Below are 20,809 nucleotides of genomic sequence, written 5' to 3'. Positions count from 1 at the left end.
TAACTACTATACGAGAACTTGTCTGGTGAGACTGAAGAAAACCTGTGAAAACCTAAGTCAGCGTATCTGGTGTCTCAGTCAGTATTAGTGGCGAGAAATCCCCGAATATAAGCCGCAAGCGTTACCGCTACATTATTCTGCTTGGTAATCATAAATTTGAATTATAACTGTCAGTCTTCTTGACGTAAATGTCTCTAGCAACGGGTTACATCTACCCAGACATGAAATGCGCAGTGCGTACCTGTGTGATATACAAGTGACTTCGGCAATACGGTGTCTATAAATAAACTTCTATGAACGAAATCTGGTATTCGTTCCTCTGTGAGGTAAGCTATTTCTGACAGCCATGAGATTGCCCTGTACAAAAACAGTTTACATAGTAAATGCAAGATCAGCACAAAGGAATGCAATTCTTCTCATAGTCAACATGTAAATTAATTTTTGACATCTTTATTTTTGCGTATGAACTTTTAATAGCAGCAAAGTCACCGATCCTGTCCATAACAATGTTCTATTCATTATGTAATTACTATATTGGACAGTGTCCATAGTCCTAGCTATATTTATGATGCTTCGGTGGCTGGGGGGAAAGAGTCCTACTCAGATGGGACCATTAGAAGTTGGCCCACATCACAGCGCTCAACTGCGTAGGACGTGCTCTTCCACTGACACCTGATAATGGCGTACACTGTCCAACATAATATTTACATGAAGAAAAGCCACTATTTCGAAGTGCTGATCATTTCCTGGCAAATCCATGGGGCAGAGTCCTTCTTGAGAAACCAACAGTCGACCAGCTTGCCAAGAAGTTCCCCGTCTTGTATTGAAAGTTCATAAACAAGTTAAAATTTCCTTTCAGATCCAAGGGCCTGCACAACATTTAACAATATTCTAACCCTCCGCCCAACCTCCAGGCTGGAGGACTACCCACCATCTGTCATCTGTGATTATTCGGCAGATTCGCGACTGTTATCCGTGTCTGGTGATGATGCGCAATGCCGTTGTGTTTGTTTTTATATTCAGAGGACATTAGGATATTTCGAATGTGCAAAACTGAATTTTCTTAACTGTTCTTAACGGCCGCATGCCCTTAAGGTACTTCAGTACGTGCCTCTCGTTATTAATCTTCTTCTTCTTCTTCTTCTTCTTCTTCTTCTTATTATTATTATTATTATTATTATTATTATTCTATTCCTGTTGGAGCATAAGGCATCTGTTAAACTCTTCGTTTCACTTCAGTTTCATAATCTTAGAGAGTCGGTAGGACTCCTTGGACGGGGGATCAGCCCGTCGCAAGGCCGTTACTTAACATAAACACAGAATAAACGCACACAGACATCCATGCCTTGAGTGAGATTCGAACCCACGATCCCAGTGTCCGAGCAGGCGAAGAAATGTCATGCCTTAGACCGCGTGGCCGCGGTGACCGGCTCTTGCTATTAATGACATAGCATTATTCTAACAGTCTCTTATGGTCGTAGGTAATTCTGGTAGGGAATCAATTCCGGATATGAAAAGTTTACAAATATGAGGTTCCTTTTCCAGTATATTCAAATAAACATATTTTAAATAACAGAAAAGATTACGGTCCGAATAAGCATATAAGTTCAGAGACAAGAAAACTAAATCTGTTATGGGATCCTGATTAAGCTTTTAGCCATAAAACACCATACACTCTGCATAAGGAGCAAATTTGTATGTTTCGTAAAATTATCAGAACAGAGAGTAATTCGCACATTAACAGGTTGATCTTTGGAACTGAGAGGCAGTGTTTCCTATGAGGCAGAATCTGTGAACACTAGTTAAGATATATTTTGGACTTAGAGGGGGTTACCTGTCCTAAGGAAAAACATGCAATTACCGCAGCTGTCTTTCAAGCAGGGAGCGCAATTTGCTGCAATGAGTCTATTGGTTCTCAGAGAGGAACGAGACCCCATTATGAATAACTCAGAGTAATTCACTGCCATAAGAAACAGCAAACAAAAATCACGTAACACCTGTGACGTCAGTCAAGTACAATGACAAGTATGCCTGATTAGTTAAGAGGGAACAGTGAACAACTGTTCGTTGATTAACGTGACGTAATGAATAACTTTTATGACGTCTGACAAATTAGCTTATCAGATTTCAGGACACTTGAAGCAATTAGTGCTTCTGGTAATATATTCTCAATACTTCAACTTTGAATAGTATAGTACTGTAGGTTGTAAACGGCGTGTACTTCGGAGACAGCCAGACGTTTCGGAAGAACATTGCCTTCATCTTCAAGGCTGAAGAGTATGCCAAGCAAAAGGAAGGCAGCAAGTTCAGTTTTTGTTGGTTTCTTGCTTGGTACAGTCTTCAACGACCGTTGACTTTCAACGGACAACACAGCATTATATTCCAGAAGATACCACTCTTAAAACAAATCCAAGTGTGCAACCTGCTATTCTTCTTCAACCTAAATATGTGTAATGGACGACACAGTATCGCGGTTTAAAAATTACTTTCCTCAATCGACAGATCGATTCCATGCATTACAAAAGATGTGCTTACGGAAGGATAAGAGCAGTAACGTAATTTGGGGGATAAAACTACTTACGAGAAGTCTTCGGCGTTTACGTACAGTATCTCGTAACATATTTTTAAAATAATTAAAACCTGTAACAAAATTTTCGTATTTCAAGCCGGCTCCATAAGAACGAAAAGATATAATTTGGGACAGTCGTATAATAAATAATCAGAAGGAAACAAAATAGACACTACTGTGTCAACTTTTGTTCTTATTCGTTTTTGGTGGTATCGCTACATGTTTCGACTCTTTTCCTGGGTCATCCTCAGGCGTACATGAATATTATTTAGCTTCTGAATTGCGTCATTAATCAGTATGAATCCATGCTGTGTCTATATGATTATTCTATAATGACAATTGCATCTTAATTTTAAAATGTGATTCAAATATGGTTACACTTGACATTAAACTTGATAAAAAATTTAAATTACAATTACAATTAAAATTGTAATTAAACTGGATATTAAGGTATTTGTAGCCAATATTACAAATTACATTGAAGCCTTGTGCCTGCTACATATCGTATGTGTGTTTGTTGTTCCACTGCGGTAGTGATATTGTGCTGTGGTGTATCTGCTTGCTGGGATCCTTCTTCAGAATATAGGTCGTACTGGTTTTTGATCTTCCTATTAAACGTGTGAAGGCTGAACACGTTCGGGGTATCCCACTCTGGGTTGTTTATACGTACACACAATTAAGAAGCTAAATAGTATTCATGTAAGCCTGAGGATGACCCAGGAAAAAAGGGTCGAAACATACAGCGATACCACCAAAAACGAATAAGAACAAAAGTTGACACAGTAGTGTGTATTTCGTTTCTTTTCTATTATTTGTTGTCCGACTGTCCCAAATTATATCTTTTCGTAAATAACACACAACAGGATGCATACCATAAAGGTCATATAATAAATTAACATCAAAAGAAAAAGAAAACAAGTTTTATATAAAAAAAGAACAAATTGTAAAACATGACTCAACAGACACGATGACATTAACATGAACAAGTGTTGGGTCATAATGTTACCGAACGCCAGGAGCTAGGCAGGGTGATTTAACACTCAGAATTATGCACCATCGTCAGAACAATTCAGAATGTACAATATGACTTAACCATGACTGTTCACTATTAAGTAACAACTGTACAACAAGTCGTGACATCACAACGATCTCCTCTAGTATTCCTGTCTTCCAGTTCACTTGCTAAAACGTCTCTGAGTGTCTCGGTTAAAGCCAGGAGTCATATTTGACTAAACTCTTTCGATTTAACTCGCTTCATGGAATCGATTTCTCGTTTAAAAGCGAACAGTCTCCATCTGGTGCAGAAATTTCCTGCCTTTTGTAGAACCGGAAGTGTGCAGCCGTCCCTGTCCAAATCCTGATGAATTTAGCCGGGACAGCGGGCCCAGAAAAGTCGTCCACTGCTATGCAACGTCTAGTAAATAAGTTTCCACGGAAACCAAAATATACTTCCGCATCAGTCATGCGTTGCGTTGTTAATGTCATTAACAAGCAGAGTAGCGAAGGCACAGAAGACTTAGTGTTTGCAGTTGTCATTTGTAGAATGTGTGAATCAGCGAAAATGTTATAATAATTATTTTTAGTTATGACTTATAAGCGCTCAATAAATCCAATTATCGGTCCAAACCCCGTGTCTAGTCACTGACACGTGACGTCTGTCTTCCAAGTGTCTACTTCTCTGCAACTCTTCCGATCCATATATCATCAAAGTGTGACATAAATACAGAGTGTCGCAGGAAGAAACGTCAATATTCTGGGAGGTCATAGTATCGGTCATTCTAAGTAAAAAAAAAAGTGTGTATGTACGTGTCCTATTCCGAGGGGTTTCCGAGATAGAGCTACTTCACTGTGCAGTACACTGTACAGACGAGCAACACGCCATGTCCTCACACGAGTTGCACCGAGATAGAGCTATTTCACTGCACAGCACACTGTACACTGTACACTGCACAGACGAGCAACACGCCATGTCCTCACACGAGTTGCACCGAGATAGAGCTATTTCACTGTACAGACGAGCAACACGCCATGTCCGCACACAAGCTACAATGTGCATTGATGTTGACGGTGGAGCTTTCGAAAATTTATTATATTAGTTAAACTGTACCAAAATTGTCACTTGAATAACAAATACCGGTATTAGAAACAGGACGTAATATCTCTTTCTAATCAACAATTTTGGAACTGTACATCCACTCCCCAATACGCCTTCATGGCGTAGTGCTTAATTAGTGAAGCACAGGGACAACTTCCCCCCCCCCTTGGCACTAAAGCCCCAGTGGGCCTAGGCCTACCTCCATGAACTTCCGTTCACTTCGGTTTTTCTAGATCTTACACATACGGTAGGACTCCTTGGGCGGGTGATCAGCTCGTCGCAAAGCCTCTACCTGTACACAAACACAGAAAAACGCACACACACATCCATGCCCTGAGTGGGATTCGAACCCACGATCCCGGCTTCAGAGCGAGCGAAGACAGTGCACGCCTTAGACCGCTCGGCTACCGTGACCGGCCAGGGACAACTTAGCCTTACCTTTTACAGTGAAATGTCTCTATATCGGAAATCGTTAGGAATACGACACATGTACATAGTGAAATGTCTCTATATCGGAAATCGTTAGGAATACGACACATGTACATATACACTCTTTTGCTCAGAATGACCGATACTATGACCTCCTAGAATACTGACCTTTCCTCCTGGGACAACCTGGGGTCAGGACCCCGAATATCTCTTCTAATAGCGCCTATTGATGCAGTCAATTTATGTTAATGATCTGAGAAATTTGTTTTCGGACATGTTCAGAAGATAACCGGTATGCGTCTCGACAGAATCTCAACCATCTTAGTTCATAGTCTCTCCAGATGATTATTTAAATAGTATCTTGAAATAGGCCACACCCACTCTCTCCTCAAAACCAGCAAGTTCACTGCACACTGCGCCGCCTCATACCATTCCAAACTAAATAACATCTACACTTGATACTGTGTCTTTAAATAATCTGCAATAAATCTATCCAACACGAGAGACCGTTTTTAAGTAACAAACATTTATAAAGGTTTTCAAACATGAGCTGTAATTACATGAAACTCGTCAGCTTATGAGAAATGCTTTTCCTCCTGCCAGAGGGATTGTGTGTTGAGACAATTGATGTTGGTTCTTGTTACCTGTTTGACTGTACAGGCCCATAAACATGTATGTGGTCTTATGGGAAATATCAAATGGTTACAAACAACTCATGCTTCCAAAAGGTCAGGGATGTAAGTACAAATAGAATTCAATATGAAACTCTTCACAAATGAATGGTTTACATTCCTTTCGTCAAGTTGGAAATTATTTTTCATTATCATCACATGCGAGCATTTTGAAGAGCTAACCACATCAAAATGGCGCTGCCTACTACACCACTGGCGTTATTACCTTGTCTCGCATAAAGTTCAGGTGGGAAGGCAATTAATTAATTAGCGTTTCTTCCCTACGTGGAACCAATCCAATTTCAGTATTTCAACCACGGAAACTACGATGCCTGGTTAGTTCACACCACAGCTGGCACAAAGTATGTGCATCAACGTAAATTTGATGACGATCACTATAATAACGGTAGAGATAAAAGTAATAACAACAACATTTATCCAGTGAATCTACTTCAAATTATGGACTGTGATAAATTGCAAGACGATATTTTGATAATTTTAAATGCATCAATTTCTAGTTATTTCGTCGCTACACAAAGTTATAATAAAACAAGTTTCGTAAAAATTGGTTCAGCCATTCAAAAGTTGATAGAGGGGCCGGGGGGGGGGTTATACAGACAGTAGGGTAATCTTATAAGCTTTTTCTTATTTTTTTTGAGAATAAGGAAAGGAGGCTAAAAATATTGACCCCACTAGCGGATAAATCAAATACAGTCATACCCCGAGCTGTGGCACTTTAGTGGCTTGTTGCTACTGCCCGATCGGCCTCCAATTACAGGTGTCACTGTCATCAATTTGTTTACAAACACGGTTGGCTTCGCATCTCTTTGTATTATTGTATTACACTGCGTGATTAAGTGAATACTAAGTAAGTAAAAGTAAAGCTATCCATGTAACAGGTTGTGGAGGCCCATAGGGGTGTGAGATGTTGAGGTTTCCACATTTTCTAGAGAATCGGCTCACAGGTGGCGGAAAGGTTGTCAGCCTTACGCGTGGGCCGCCCTTTACCCCCCCCCCAAAGAATATTCCTGGTACTCATTTCTGTTAAGAGGCTGAGTCGACCCCAGGACCATAGTGCGACTGAAAAGATTAGGTAAATTGAAAAAAAAATCAGTGACCTCATAGGTATTAGATCCCACGACCTTCCGGTTTGTAGCATAGTGCATCAACCAACTACGCTACCGCGTGCACTAAATTGTTTATAACTTTAATTTTACTGTTTTGGTGCGATTAAATTATAACATAACTTAATAATAACGGATAAATTGAAAATACAAGTCGTAAGGCTGTTATGTAAATTAACATCTCTTTGGTATAGTTCGTTTGCGGACTAAAACCACGGATTTTTTTTTGTGTTACACTCTGCGATTACGTGAATAATAAACTGTTCATGAATTTTAAGTTGCTGTTTTTGTTTATGATTGAAATATAAAATAACTTAATATAATGGCAGATAAAAGAGAAAAAAACGCCGTAAGGCTATTACATGACATTGGAACATTAAGTAACGCTGTGCTTCGACGTGCGGAATTGAGTTCGGGCATCAATCTGAAACGTAACGTGACGTAACTCCGGGGTCTGCCCAACAGAGTACGGTAAATTCTTATATTTATAAAGGTAAAAGGTAAAGATACAAATGTAACAGGCCGTCGAGGCTCCCACATTTTCTCTAGAAAATCGGCTCACAGATGATGGTAAAGTTGTCAGCCTTACGCGCCGGTCCCCTTTTACCTCCAGGAAGATTTCTGGTACTCATTTCTGTTACAGGCTGAGTCAACCCCAAGGCCATCGTGCGACTGAAAGAATTAGGTTAATTGAAAAAAAAAGTCCACCTCATCGAGACTCGAATCCGCGACCTTCCGGCTTGTAGCATAGTGCCTCAACCAACTACGCTACCCGTAAATTGTTTTATGTCAAGAAGGGTCCTTAATGAAGGCCACATTCATGCACACGTGACATCGAGTGGGTGCAGCACTTACCGAGAAAGGTTGAGCAGATGTACTCGGAGATTTGGTTCCCGGATTTGCTGGACTCAGAGAAATGGCTCAGTTCTTTGTTCAGCATCCGCTTGAACTGTAACAATACAAGAACAAAATCCGTTATAGAAAGAAACATGTAACGAAAATATACACACAGCAATGTACCTTTAAACTAATGTTTTCAGTTTCAGTTCAAACGCAACATTTTCGACCCTTCTCGACTTTCGTAACACTAGTTATGAAACAAATCTGATATGCAACCATGTTCGGAAATTTACACGCTCAAATTCATATCATCTGGCGGTTTATGCTGAAAACTTTTAAATACAATTTTACATTACAAAGAGACTTGTACTCTTCGTCAAATGTATTTACATTTATCAAGTCAAGGAGGATGGGACGGCAAGGCATGTAGTACGCATGGGAGAGAAGATGAATTCATATACGATTTTGGTGGGAAATCCAGAAGGAAAGAGACTACTAGGAAGCCCTAGACGTAGGTGGGAAGGATAGTAAAATGATTCTTAGAGAAACTGGATAGTGGTTTGGACTGGATTAATTTGGCTCAGGATAGGGACCAGTGGCTGGTTTTTGTGAATACGGTAATGAATCTTCAGGTTCCATAAAATGTTGCGAAATTCTTAAGTAGCTGAGGGACTGGCAGCTTCTTAAGGACTCAGCTCCATGGAGTTACCTGTTTTAATACATCCATTATCACTACATTTTATACGGTGTGTTTAAAATTACAGGCCCAAAAATTTACTAAATTTAAATATCATATACTTTGACAACCTGTCATCCCATTAAATACAATGTTATTTATTTATCTTTGCAATGCTGTGTACTGGAGAAGAAAGCTATTGGCGAGTCTAATATCAGGACTTAGAGAAATGGGAATATCAAATACTTTTCATCGAAAGTCAGAATTGGGTGTTTACACCATTCAGCGCATTTCTTATATTAATACGCTCAAAATCGAATCAAAACAGTAAATCTGAACTTAATATAAGCTACAACCATAAATCAACACGTGTCATGGTCTCAAATGATTGCGTCACCCAAACAAATTCATGTGACTGTACAGAAAGTTAAAGGGGCGCAAACTCGAGACAAGTTACAGACAAAACTAAAGTAACAAAAGACCTATCTTAATGGTGATACCTACAACTGTTACAGGGTTTTCAATTCGCACTATACTGAAGAAACCGGGGTCGCTCCGTCGGTATAGCGACTGGCTACGGGCTGGACGACCGGGGATCGGAGTTCGAGTAGCGGTAAGATCAACATTTTTCTCTTCTCCATGTCGTCCAGACTGGGGTCCACAAAACTTGCTATCCAGTGGGTACCGGGGGCTCTTTCCATAGGGGTAAAGCAGAAGGGGCGTGAAGCTGATCATCCACCTTCAGCTAGCGTCGAGTTCAAGAAGGTATATATCTACATTTCCCCATACGTCTTCACGGCGCAGTGCTTAATTAGTTAAGCACAGGGACACCTTTACTATACTGTATGAGCCTAAGAGAAGTTAACTGGCATTTGGAGTTTAGAAAAAGTGTCTTTTGATTGGGGTTTCTCAGTATTGGTAAGATGAGCACGCCTGGAAATCGGTAGGAGACAATGAAATGAAACTGAAATGGTGCGGTATACAACATTCCAGCCACTGAAACTACTGTTATGTTTCCATAAACAAAACTGAGATGCAGCGCACTTCCATAGATAAAGTGCAGATGGCAAACCGAAAAGTTGTGCTACATGGCTGTACATGATCTCCTGCAGTTTATCAAGTTCAGTTGCACTTAAAATTTCCGGTACAGGCAATTCAAATGTTTCACAGCTTCTCAGCTTGTAAATATGAACCATACAATAAAATGAAACAACCCCACAAATGCACGTTTAATTCCTAACTACTGGACAGTAGAACAGTTAAATCGTAATTTCTCAGTTTATACAGTAAAGAGCTATCCTTTATGTTCTATAAATTAAACACGAATTGTGAACTAATTAATTATAAATACATGGTTATCGAAAAAAGTGCCAGGATTATAGAAGTCTATCATTAAAAAACTGTTATTAAACATATCGAAGTGATTCAAGTTTTAAAATTCTGAGAAAGAACGTAAGTTTTGGATATGCTCAGTTGATGGTGGGTAAAGAGGGGCGTTGAGTTGCTTTTTGTCTGTCGGCCTATTGTTACAACTTGTGCCTAAGGCATGGGTTCCGAGGGTAGGGCCAATTTTCTGCCCCCCCCCCCCAAAAGGACAGATTTTACTTCTAGGGATTTTTTCTAGGGGGGGGCTACATNGGGAACTCCGGAACACGAGAGCCATCATAACCGTAAGTCCAGGTGCGGTTCAGCCGACCTGGCACAAGGTCGAATAAGGTTTCGATATCTTCCGAGACACACATGCAGCACATATCGAAACACTATGATAAGACAAAAATTCCAGATATTTCTTAGCAATTTAACACTTCAATTATATCGACATATTTAAAAGTTTTTGAGTGATAGTTTCTTTTTATAATCCCGGCATTCTTTTCCGATGATCCTGTATAAAAACAAGCAAGAAATATGCCCGAATATAAGGCGAGTTTTTCTTTTCAGATACTACTTCTTAGAAAAGTGGGGTTGCCTTATTTTCCGAGACCTCCATAAACATGAAGATAATCGTTATGAGAAGATCAGTTTTTTTATTGCTAGTGGGGTGGGACTAAGTCCCTTGTACTGCGGCCACTTCTGGCCTATTGTACCAGCCCCAGATGATAGGTGAGGGTGATTGTGGAGCAGTTGGTGGAATGAAGATTGGCAGGGGAAACCGAAGTACTCGGAGAAAACCTGCCCCAGCGCCACTTTGTCCACCACAAATCCCACTTGACCAGACCAGGGATCGAACCCGGGCCGCCGCGCTGGGAAGCCAGCGACTAACCGCTTGAGCTATTGCGCGGCCCATGAGAAAAACTAACTTCTGATTCTAATGATAATTTTGAAAATACCTAGAATCAAATTTAACGTTAAATTTTGAATTCACTATTTCCTAACAGCGCCGTTTCTGCTTCACTTTGCTTACGAACGTCAGAACTAAATGACATATTCAGTTTCTGAAAAAAAAAATCCTTCTGTAATTTTCTAGTAGAATAAAAAGTTCTGGGAAGAATTACTCGCATTCTTTCCTTGATACGACGAGGACCGCGTATAAAAGGACCCGTTCAACAATTCTTCTGTTGCTACTTGTGTATTCGTTTCCATTGCAACTTTTTTACCGACCTGTTCCCTAGCGTATGATAAGGGTACATTTACGGAGTCGTTGCCCAGCAACGATAGGGGGGATACACATTCGGACACACAAACTTATAGTCGGGCTTATACGGTAAACAAATCAATAGTCTGATAAGAACTCCATCTATATCTGACACTAAACTGTGTGACAGAATAGCTTTTCTCTTTAATGTTACGCCGTATGAAATCACATAAACCCACCTGGAACACAGCAATGCTAATCAGTAAAGCCAAATCCAACATGAGGCTAAGCCAGGATATTCCGTCCAGAAAGAATGTCATGTTATCCGTTCTCTGGTCTTGGTCCAGACTCATCTTCAATATTTTCGCGCACACACAAAATACATACACACCACAAAATATTTGTCTTCTGTGCTGCTTTAGCTTGGATATGTAATCTTTGAGAATGCTTCGAAGTGGAATGTAAAAGTGCTCCTTGAGTACTAACAAAATTGAAGGCAACAAAGTGACTGTGTTGTGGGAAGTTATGCCTTATATAGACCCCACATTTATCGCCCAAGGTGTCAGCGTACGGCCACTACAATTGTCTGTAGCACGCCGAGAAACTGAGTCAGCAGGACCACTTCAACTGCTTTATTAAGGTATACAGCGGGCCCCACACACACACACCCACTCCCAAGCAGAGAGAGCGAGACACAATTTGCTTACGGCTTGTTTCCTTTCCTGTAAAACATTGTGACGCCATAAAGAATTCCCAGCTAATGATTGGCTAACGAGCCAGCGAGCCAATTCCTCTATTCAAAAGAAAAACAAGTCAAAGTTGTGTGTGCCAAAAACCAAAGAGTGGGTTTCTGTTAAACAGAGATGCGTAATAAAAATATACTAAGACAAGAAACCGTCTAGTATCTCGTAAATATAACAGACTAGGAAATTTATCGATGGTATACGTAGAAAATGGTTCTACGTTAAGAATTCTTCTTCGTGAAATATGTGTAGCGAAATTATCCAATAACAGACTTTCAGAGAACTTCACCGCCAATGAGAAAAACTTTTATAGAGGAGCATTCAAACAATGCAATATTGAACAGAACGGAAGGTTATTTCCTGTCTTCTATGCTACGTCACTGAACAGATGAGAAGAATGTACACGAAGATTTCTAAACAACTACAACCTCCACGAAAACTACAGCTGCAGGAAGAAAAGTGACCACTCGCTTTCCAGCGCTCAGTGGAGGCCCTTCAAGGCGTCGGGCCCTAATATTGGCCCGTTTCTACGTCTCTGCTCTATAGATAGTGAGAATCCTTCTTCAGGAAAAGAAAAGAAGGTCTCGGGGAAGACAATCCGACTTTGTGCTGTTTCAATGAGAACAGAAATTAACCATAGATGTTTCCCAAAGAAGAACTAGAAACCCAGATGCCGATGATGGAAAGAACGCCGCTGAAGATGTCTCCAATGTTGACAACAATGCACGAGTTTCAATCCAGTTATTGTTGTAAGAGGTTGTATCACTGTAACGGGATGGTGAACAGACGAAACTAGACGTTTTGCGTTTCGTGGAAATAAGCTGCTTGCTAGAAAAAGACTTTTTGGTTAATCGCTTTGACGAAACAGTCGATGATGATCCAGAACACCACGTAACCATTTTGCGATAGTATTCCGTTGAAACAAGTTACGCCCCCCTCTGCTTATTTATTTTGTCGCAGAGAAATTGATGAACACACTTTTGAAAGAAAATGTCTCTTCCTTATTGTTCTTATTGATTTATTGTTCAAAATGTTCAAAATTTATTCACAACTGAACTTGGAAGAAAGTGGGGTTATAATTTTGTACAAAGAACACGCGGTTGGTATCACCGTAAAGAAATTAGGCGTATTCGTTCTCAAGCAGACAATCTACGTTGACCACACTGTTCTGCACACAAAACATAGCTCTTCAGAGCTAACAGAAAATAACGTTAAACTTCCTTCCTTCAGAGCTGAAGCTCCACAGCTTGAAATATACTGTTCATTCTCACGCCATATCTATCACGAAATTAGCTAAAAATATCACTGACGAACAAGAAATCACCAAGAATCAAATATCATCTTCTAGATATCAGAAGGGAACGTGCAACTTCGCGGCAAACGAACTTAAAAATGCGGTAGTGTACAGATTTCACAGGTGAAAGCTGACAATTAGTTGTAACGACAAACTGTGTTGAAGAGGCTCGCCAAACGGACGCAGCGATAGGATATCCAACCAGCAGAGAAATAGCTGCAAGACTACAACCAGCGGCAGAATCTCTGCGTTCTTTATATCTGTGTCCAGAGTCCTGAGACCTTGAACCTCCCATGCGTTGCGTTAACCCCTGCTAATCACATCGCCAGATGAATAATATGAATAATGATTATGTACATTCATTTCAGATGAAAGACATCTCTGCTCGTTACCAGCGAGCAACACAAGAACTGGACTCAGTTCATAGGAGAAATACAATTCCCGTCTTTATGGGTGTAATTCAAACACATCTGGTCTAGTATTTCTATTTTACTTATTTATAAGCACTGACCCTCGCAAAAGTTCAAGTTCATCACCGACACTTCATTAAACGTCAGATGTTTAGCGCTGTGTCTATGTTGCCTATTAAACCGTTCCTGCTAATTAGTTACGATAGTTCGCGCTACTGCCCAACAGAGGAGTCTACTTAACTATGAACCTAACAGTCACTCATCTAGTCAAGAAACTCGAAGGTTCATTACAGCCTGCCACTAGACTCTGTCCTCAGCCGGACAATCTAGTCCACACACTCCATCCTATTTGTTCAGGATCCATTTTAGCCCGCTTTTCTTGTTTTGAAGAGACAGAAGAAGGCTTATGAGTTCACCTTTCTGTGTGTCCCGCCTAACTGTTTCAGGAGGCTTATGAGATCATCTTGATGTCTGTGAGTCCCGCATAATTGTGTCAGGAAGCTTATGAGATCACCTTGCTGTCTGTGTGTCCCGCCTAATCGTTTCAGGAGGCTTATGAGATCACCTTGCACAACATCTGCTACAAGAGAGGACAACTCCAGAAGTTGGCGGGGAGAACGTACAAGCAAGGGGCAAAACGTAACAACAACAACGGGCTTACACACAGAAAACAACAGGCCAGTACGATATAAACATCCAAGGAAAACATTTATAATTTTCAATGGATCCATCCTGTTGTATATATAAATTTCTTTATTAACTTTATTAATAAAGAAATCCAAGGAAATGACCGAAATATATTGTCTGGACAAGCGGACGACGCCCCAATGAGGTGTAAAAAGAATTTTAGAAAAGAAAAAAACACATTTACATTTTAAATTTTAATGAATTTAACAGGAATTACCGTATTTACGCATGTATAGGCCGCGTGCGTGTATAGGCCGCAGCACAATTTTCAGACAGAAATTATAAAAAAAAATAATTTTCTTGGAATATTATTTCAGGAGTAGAACACCCTGTATTACTAATTATTAATATATTTTTTTTAAAATGAAGTGTGATTTCGAATATAAGCCGCAGCCCAGTTTTCCTCTTGAATTTTTGGCAAAAAATGTGCGGCCTATACATGCGTAAATACGGTATAAATTACAGCGCATGGTAGTTCAACAAATGTGACTACAACATTAATATCATGAAATATTGCAGTTACATGTGAAGTGAATGAGTGGTATTCAATACAGTGTAACAGTTTGGTAAATTAAGATACCTGATGATGGCCGGTTGGGGCCGAAACATGCTGTAAAAGTGAAAGTGGAAGAGAAAGAGTAAAACAGTTGCATTGTTGACGGAACGTAAAATTTATAGTAATGTAAGAGGATGCTTAAACACAATATTGCTGTCTGTGTGTCACCCCAATTGTTTCGTTTTCTATGCGGTCAGTGCTGTACTAAAGGAAATTAGGCGACTAATTCTTCCCAGAACTTCATGCATAATTACAACAAGCGGTCGTACAGTAGCTGAGGCGGTTAGTGCCCGCGGGGTCAGCCCAGGTTCAATCCAATATATATATATGTGTGTGTGTGTGTGTGTAACGGACATAGTGGCATTGGGCCATGTCTTCTCCGAGTACTTCGGTTTCCCCTGCCAATTCTCATTCCACCAACTGCACCACATTCATTCTAGCGACAACACTATATAATCTGGATACTGACAGCATAATTAAATTTAAAAAAATTACCTTCCATCTATGTCTAAGTCTTGGAAGTGATCTCTTTCCTTAAAGATCTCATACGAAACTTTTGGATATACTTCACATCTTCCGATGAGATATCCCTGAATTTAATTAAATACTACATCCCGAAGACATATGGGGTAGTGGGGGTACAGTTCCACCACTCTTAAACTCGACACCAGATGGAGGTAAGTGCTCCTGAAAACGAGGGAGTGCCAGATAAACACTCGACTTCAGAGTTTTCATAGGACGGCATGTACCTTAATATTTTCCTCATAGAAATAACATCGCTGAAGCCTCCCCCCCCCCTTATGGGGGTCACTCAGCATTATTTCTACTGGGAGTCGGTTGTAATGACACGCGACTAGCCGTAAATTGCATACTCGTGTTTTCTTTGCCTCGTTAATGACATGTGCACTGACAGACTGCAATTAATCAGTTTTGTACAGGTTCAAACTGCTAGAAACAAACTACTGCCCCCTTTCTTGTTTCAGATACTTTACTGTACACTTGGTCGTTGACAAATGAACATCAATAAATACAAGCGGCATAACACAGGATCATTTTAATTTATTTAGTTTTCCCAATTAACTCGTCAATGGATGTGCATTGTGTGGTTTAATATTCACTTATACCCTCCCCGAGGACTACCGCCTTATCGTGGAGCGGAGGTCTGCGCAACCAAATGACGCGGAGAGCTATGCTGGCGGGAGTGAAAGTTCCTTGTAGAACCAGCCGTGCCAGACAGGTCAAAGAGTAGGGATCAGATGAACTGTAGTCCTTGGTCCTCCAGATTGGGGATTGGGCCCGGGGCTAAAGACCCAATCACGGAAATTACTGTAACGAAACCTCCAGAGCCTGAGGTGAGCTGGAAGGACGAAGACCTACAAAGGATTGTAACATCAGGACTACGTATAATATGAGAAGTTAAATATACTTTGTTCTTATCTTAGGTACTCAGCTCTTGCTAATTACATTATTTCTTATGCGATAAAAGTGTGTTTAGGCTTAAATGAATTTTGCTACGTAAATAAAAGTTAAATGTTTACTATTCTGTTCTCATCTGAACTGACTATGAGGACTAATCAACATTCGATGGCGAGTGAATTATGAGCAGTTCACGTGATCGTATTGTGACGGCATCGAAACACACTCACGAAGAGTCAATCAGTCCACAGAGATCACTGAAATATCGCTGGTTACATGAATTGTACCAAATAAATCTGTCATTTCTAATATCTGTGGATGAAAATGTTAACTCAGCCAGTTTAAAAATAAATTATTACTTTTGTTAACATGGTTTAAAGTTCAAAATAGTATAACTTAACATTTCTTTAGAGTGGTTCAATCTCTCTGACCTCTTGATGGGAGTCAGACAGTTAAGTCTAACCTCACCAGTCACAGGATAACTGAGAGTAAGAATCGAAGTGTGATATTTTCAGAGGTGAAACTTTATATTTTCTGGGGTTACGACACTGTGTAGTCAGGTAGTAACACACTCATAAGATTAAAGCAAGACGACGACAAAGCAAAACGTATCTCGGTAGGTCTGTGGCCTTCCTACGAAGGGAAACATAAACAAAACAAAAAAACATGATAACATGCTTACTACTCCGTTTCCCACCAGTGATATAAAAAGTAATGTGCCCCTTAAAAAGGCCATTTTGCTACCCATCTTTCCCACTCGGTCGGATGGAACTCGTTTCCTTATTCCTTCCAAACCTGCTTATATTCTCTCTCTGATTCTACAGGCCTTTTGTTGGCCGCTTTTTCAGTTTCTTAATCATATACACAGTCCGTAGGACTCCTTGTACGGGAGATCAGCCTGTCGCAAGGCCACCTACACACAGAACAACAAAAACACAGAATAAACGAAGGCAAACATCCATGCCTTGAGTGGGATTCGAACCCACGATCCCAGCGTTCTAGCGAGCAAAGACAGTTCATGCCTTAGACCGCTCGGCATCTGTGACTACCACCTGCTTACATAAACAAACGAATTCATAAACCTGCACACTTCAACCTTCACGACATAGGCAACATATTCCTCCGAAACGTCGGTATCCGTCCGCAGAACTATACGGTATCACAAGCCAGAAGTGAAAACCTAGCATTAATAATGTTTCAAATGCATGGGACATGAGAAACTCACATAAATATTTAGTACGAAAACGTAGCTGAATTCAAGGATGAGATAGGCAGAGCGTGTAGCGCGCATGGGAACGAAGGTGAATAGATACAGGGTTTCAGTGGGGAAGCCAGAATGAAATGGACCACTACCAAGACTTAGACATAAGTTGGGGATAATATTAAACTGGATCTTAGAGATATAGAACGGGGTGTTACAGACTGGATTCATGTGGCTCAAGATAGAGGCCAGTGGAGGGCTATTGTGAACAAGGCGATGAACCTTCAGGTTCCGTAAAATTAGAAATTCTTGAGTAGCTGAGCGACTGGCGGGTTCTAAAGAAGGACTGAGCTCTACGGAGGTAATTTTTTTTATTGCTAGTGGGGTGGGACTAAGTCCCTTGTACTGCGGCCACTTCTGGCCTATTGTACCAGCCCCAGATGATAGGTGAGGGTGATTGTGGAGCAACTGGTGGAATGAAGATTGGCAGAGGAAACCGAAGTACTCGGAGAAACCCCGCCCCAGCACCACTTTGTCCACCACAAATCCCACTTGATCAGCCCCGGGATCGAACCCGGGCCGCCGCGGTGGGAAGCCAGCGACTAACCGCTTGAGCTATGGCGCGGCCCCCTAGGGAGGTAGTTATTTAATTAATTTACACACAGATCTAGTTGTACAAATTCTGATATTAAATTACATGAAAAACAGGGAAAGCTTAGGCCAGAAATATTGTTACTTCTTAAATCTTCTCATGTGTGTATACATCGGTACATTATGTAAGACAATAATTCTTTCTTTCTTTCTTAAACTGTTCCTCTTATACCCTTACGGCGTCGAGGTAAGTAAATTCTATTTAGGGGAACGATAATTTTACAAATTTCGGGATTAAGACAAAATTCATTGACCCCGTTAAGTTCATTTTAACTCCGAAACTTCATTCCATGGCGGTGCAGCGTATAAGAAACCTGTCACACGTTACCCGATAAAAAATTTGAATTGTTGACATAAACACAACTCGATGATAAGACCTGTAAATTAAATTATCGACTATCTCTAATCATACATATGATAATGCATTTACTTTGAGAACTCCGTAATATCAATAAGGCCAAATCTTTGAAACAGCTATCAAAACATTACAATATTGACACGCTATCATCATTAAGCCTTGGTTTACTTACGCTTTCTTAACTTTCCAGGTCATGTGAAGCTGTGTGATGGGTAATTTTGAATAAGAAACGACTGGAAGGACGCGACAATGGGCTATTTTGAAGTACTGTCCCTGTATTTACGCGGAGGGACTGGATAACACGTTAACTACTGCTCCGTGATATTCGGTAGAATTTACTATCTAACGCCACGCCTAAATTAAGAAATTCAACATTGGATTAGAGTTTAGAATTATTCATTTATTTAAGAAAGTTCGTAGCTTATCCCACCTCATTACGCACTGCCACGTGATTGTGACTAGAGACGAGGTTTGGATTGGTAACTGCATTTATTTGACACACAAATAACTACGAAAATCTCACTGAGTTATATACTCCGAAGATCAAGCATACATAAAGTCTTCTCAGTCTTCACTAGCCGTTGCTTGGTAGCGGCCTCTACACAGCGGATGTTCCCCTTCCTCTGGGTTCCCGAACTCCCCCCGACCTCACCTATCAGCTTCTCCCTTCTTACAACTGCAATTCTCAACTCACTCAACCAAAGTTACTTTGCGACTGGTGGTTTACAGCCAATCAGTTCATCTTGGCGGCAGGCATAGGCACGGACCGCACAGAAAACATCTCTTCAATTATCGAGTGTTCTCTCGTTGCCTGAAAAACAACGTGTCCACAGAGCTGTTCCCTAACAACGGCTGTTGTACCTCACCTGTTTTCATAGCTGTTATTTGGCACAGGCTATACAGTATTAAATATGTTCATAAGATTCGGTGTAATTTATATAAACAACAGGAACTTTCTGTGCAGAATAAGATTTATATGACTGATTAAAAAAAGATATGGGAAATTTCCGTTCACTTGTGTTAAAGTTTCATGTCCTCAAACGTTAACTGAATTACAACATGTTTGGCATGACTACACTTCCATGGCGTGTCTAATTACACTTTTCAAAATAGCATGAATACTGCTGTAAGACATTTCTGAATGACTATTTCCCTAACAAAAGGACGTACTGACTAACTGTGATGTTTCCTTGAAGTCGTGACTCGTAACATTTTCAATAGACTTCACTAGATCGGGAATATGGAAATCCCCCTTTACATACAGCGTTGTTATGAACTTACATAAATTTACCACGAATGAGAGGGACTTGCGCAGGATACAGATAACAAGTTCTGGGGAAAAAAATAGCCTACTTCCCTTTCGTTCTACACAGATCGCATAGAAAACAACGCGTCCAATAATTCTTCAATTGTTGCGTGTGTATTTGTTGCCGAGCCGTTGCTTAGCAACGGAAGGAAGGATTACACATACAGACACAAGGATTGATGGGAGACATTTATGAAGTACGACGTTGAGATGGGTTCAAGGGCAATGATATACATACTAAACTTCATAAAGATTGGTTACAACTTAGAAGATTGTAGCCCTTGGTGAGTTATTTACGTAATGTACCAATCGAGAATCAGCAGTTTTTTGAGGAAATTTGAAAATTCTGATTTGAGTTTCAAGTAGAGCAGGTTTCATATTGGACCTGTAACTAACTGCATGGAGAAGATTCCTTCTTAAGACGCTAACAGTCGCTCAGCTATTCGAGAATTTCACCGTCTTTCAAGTATCCCGAAGGTACATTGCCGTATTCACAAGAGCCAACCAGTGGCCCCTAACCAGATCCAAATTAATCCAGTCCACACATTATCATCCTACTTTATAAAGGTACATTTTAATATTAAATTCCCGCCTACGCCTATGACATCCAAGTGGTCTCTTCACTTCAGACATTCCGACTAAAAAAATGCACAGTTAACTCTCGTTATAAGCATGAGTTGTGTTCCGGAAAACCAGCCGCGTATATCGAAAACGCGTAAAACGGGCAAAGCATTCATGAACACTGAGTACGACTGAGGTGCAGGAAGCGACATGACATAATCAAAATGGTGGTGCGAGTTAAGGGGACTGCGCGCGCAACAGCTTGTACTGTGCCCGTGGATAGGATACTGTTGCACCCCATGGCCCCCAAATAACACCGCGGATGACGAAAGTGCGTACGAGAAACCTGAATGCAATTTTCATCTCTCCAATTGCATAATAGATGACCCACACAACTCATTATCCATAATTTCATCATTATAATACTTGGTTAAGGGTACATACTGAACTTACACGAACCAAATTAAACTGACTTGACACTGTTTATTGCGGGAACTCGATACCAAATTTCGTCAAAAGTCTCTGTATCGGATACGAAACACATGGACATGACCTTCCTATGTATACGTGTAAATATTTATTGTAGGTACCAAACATGAATAATCTGTTTATTGTACTACACAGCTCGTCAGCAATGCAACAAATTGTTG

General features: G+C 40.4%; 1 protein-coding gene across 8 annotated transcripts in view; it reads right to left on the bottom strand.

The window, feature by feature from the left end:
* The window catches only part of LOC111875623 (cAMP-specific 3',5'-cyclic phosphodiesterase), a 796,526-nt gene that overhangs the window by 15,073 nt on the left and 760,644 nt on the right, over positions 1 to 20,809 (bottom strand). For all 8 annotated transcript variants that reach the window (XM_023872006.2, XM_023872007.2, XM_023872004.2 and 5 more), the window contains one exon: positions 7,744 to 7,837. In XM_023872006.2, coding sequence (XP_023727774.1) covers positions 7,744 to 7,837 — 94 coding nt within the window. The remainder of the gene's footprint in view (positions 1 to 7,743; positions 7,838 to 20,809) is intronic.

The sequence above is a fragment of the Cryptotermes secundus genome, unplaced genomic scaffold (genome assembly GCF_002891405.2).
Source record: "Cryptotermes secundus unplaced genomic scaffold, Csec_1.0 scaffold141, whole genome shotgun sequence".
NCBI lineage: Eukaryota > Metazoa > Arthropoda > Insecta > Blattodea > Kalotermitidae > Cryptotermes > Cryptotermes secundus.
This window is presented reverse-complemented; position numbering and strand designations above follow the sequence as displayed.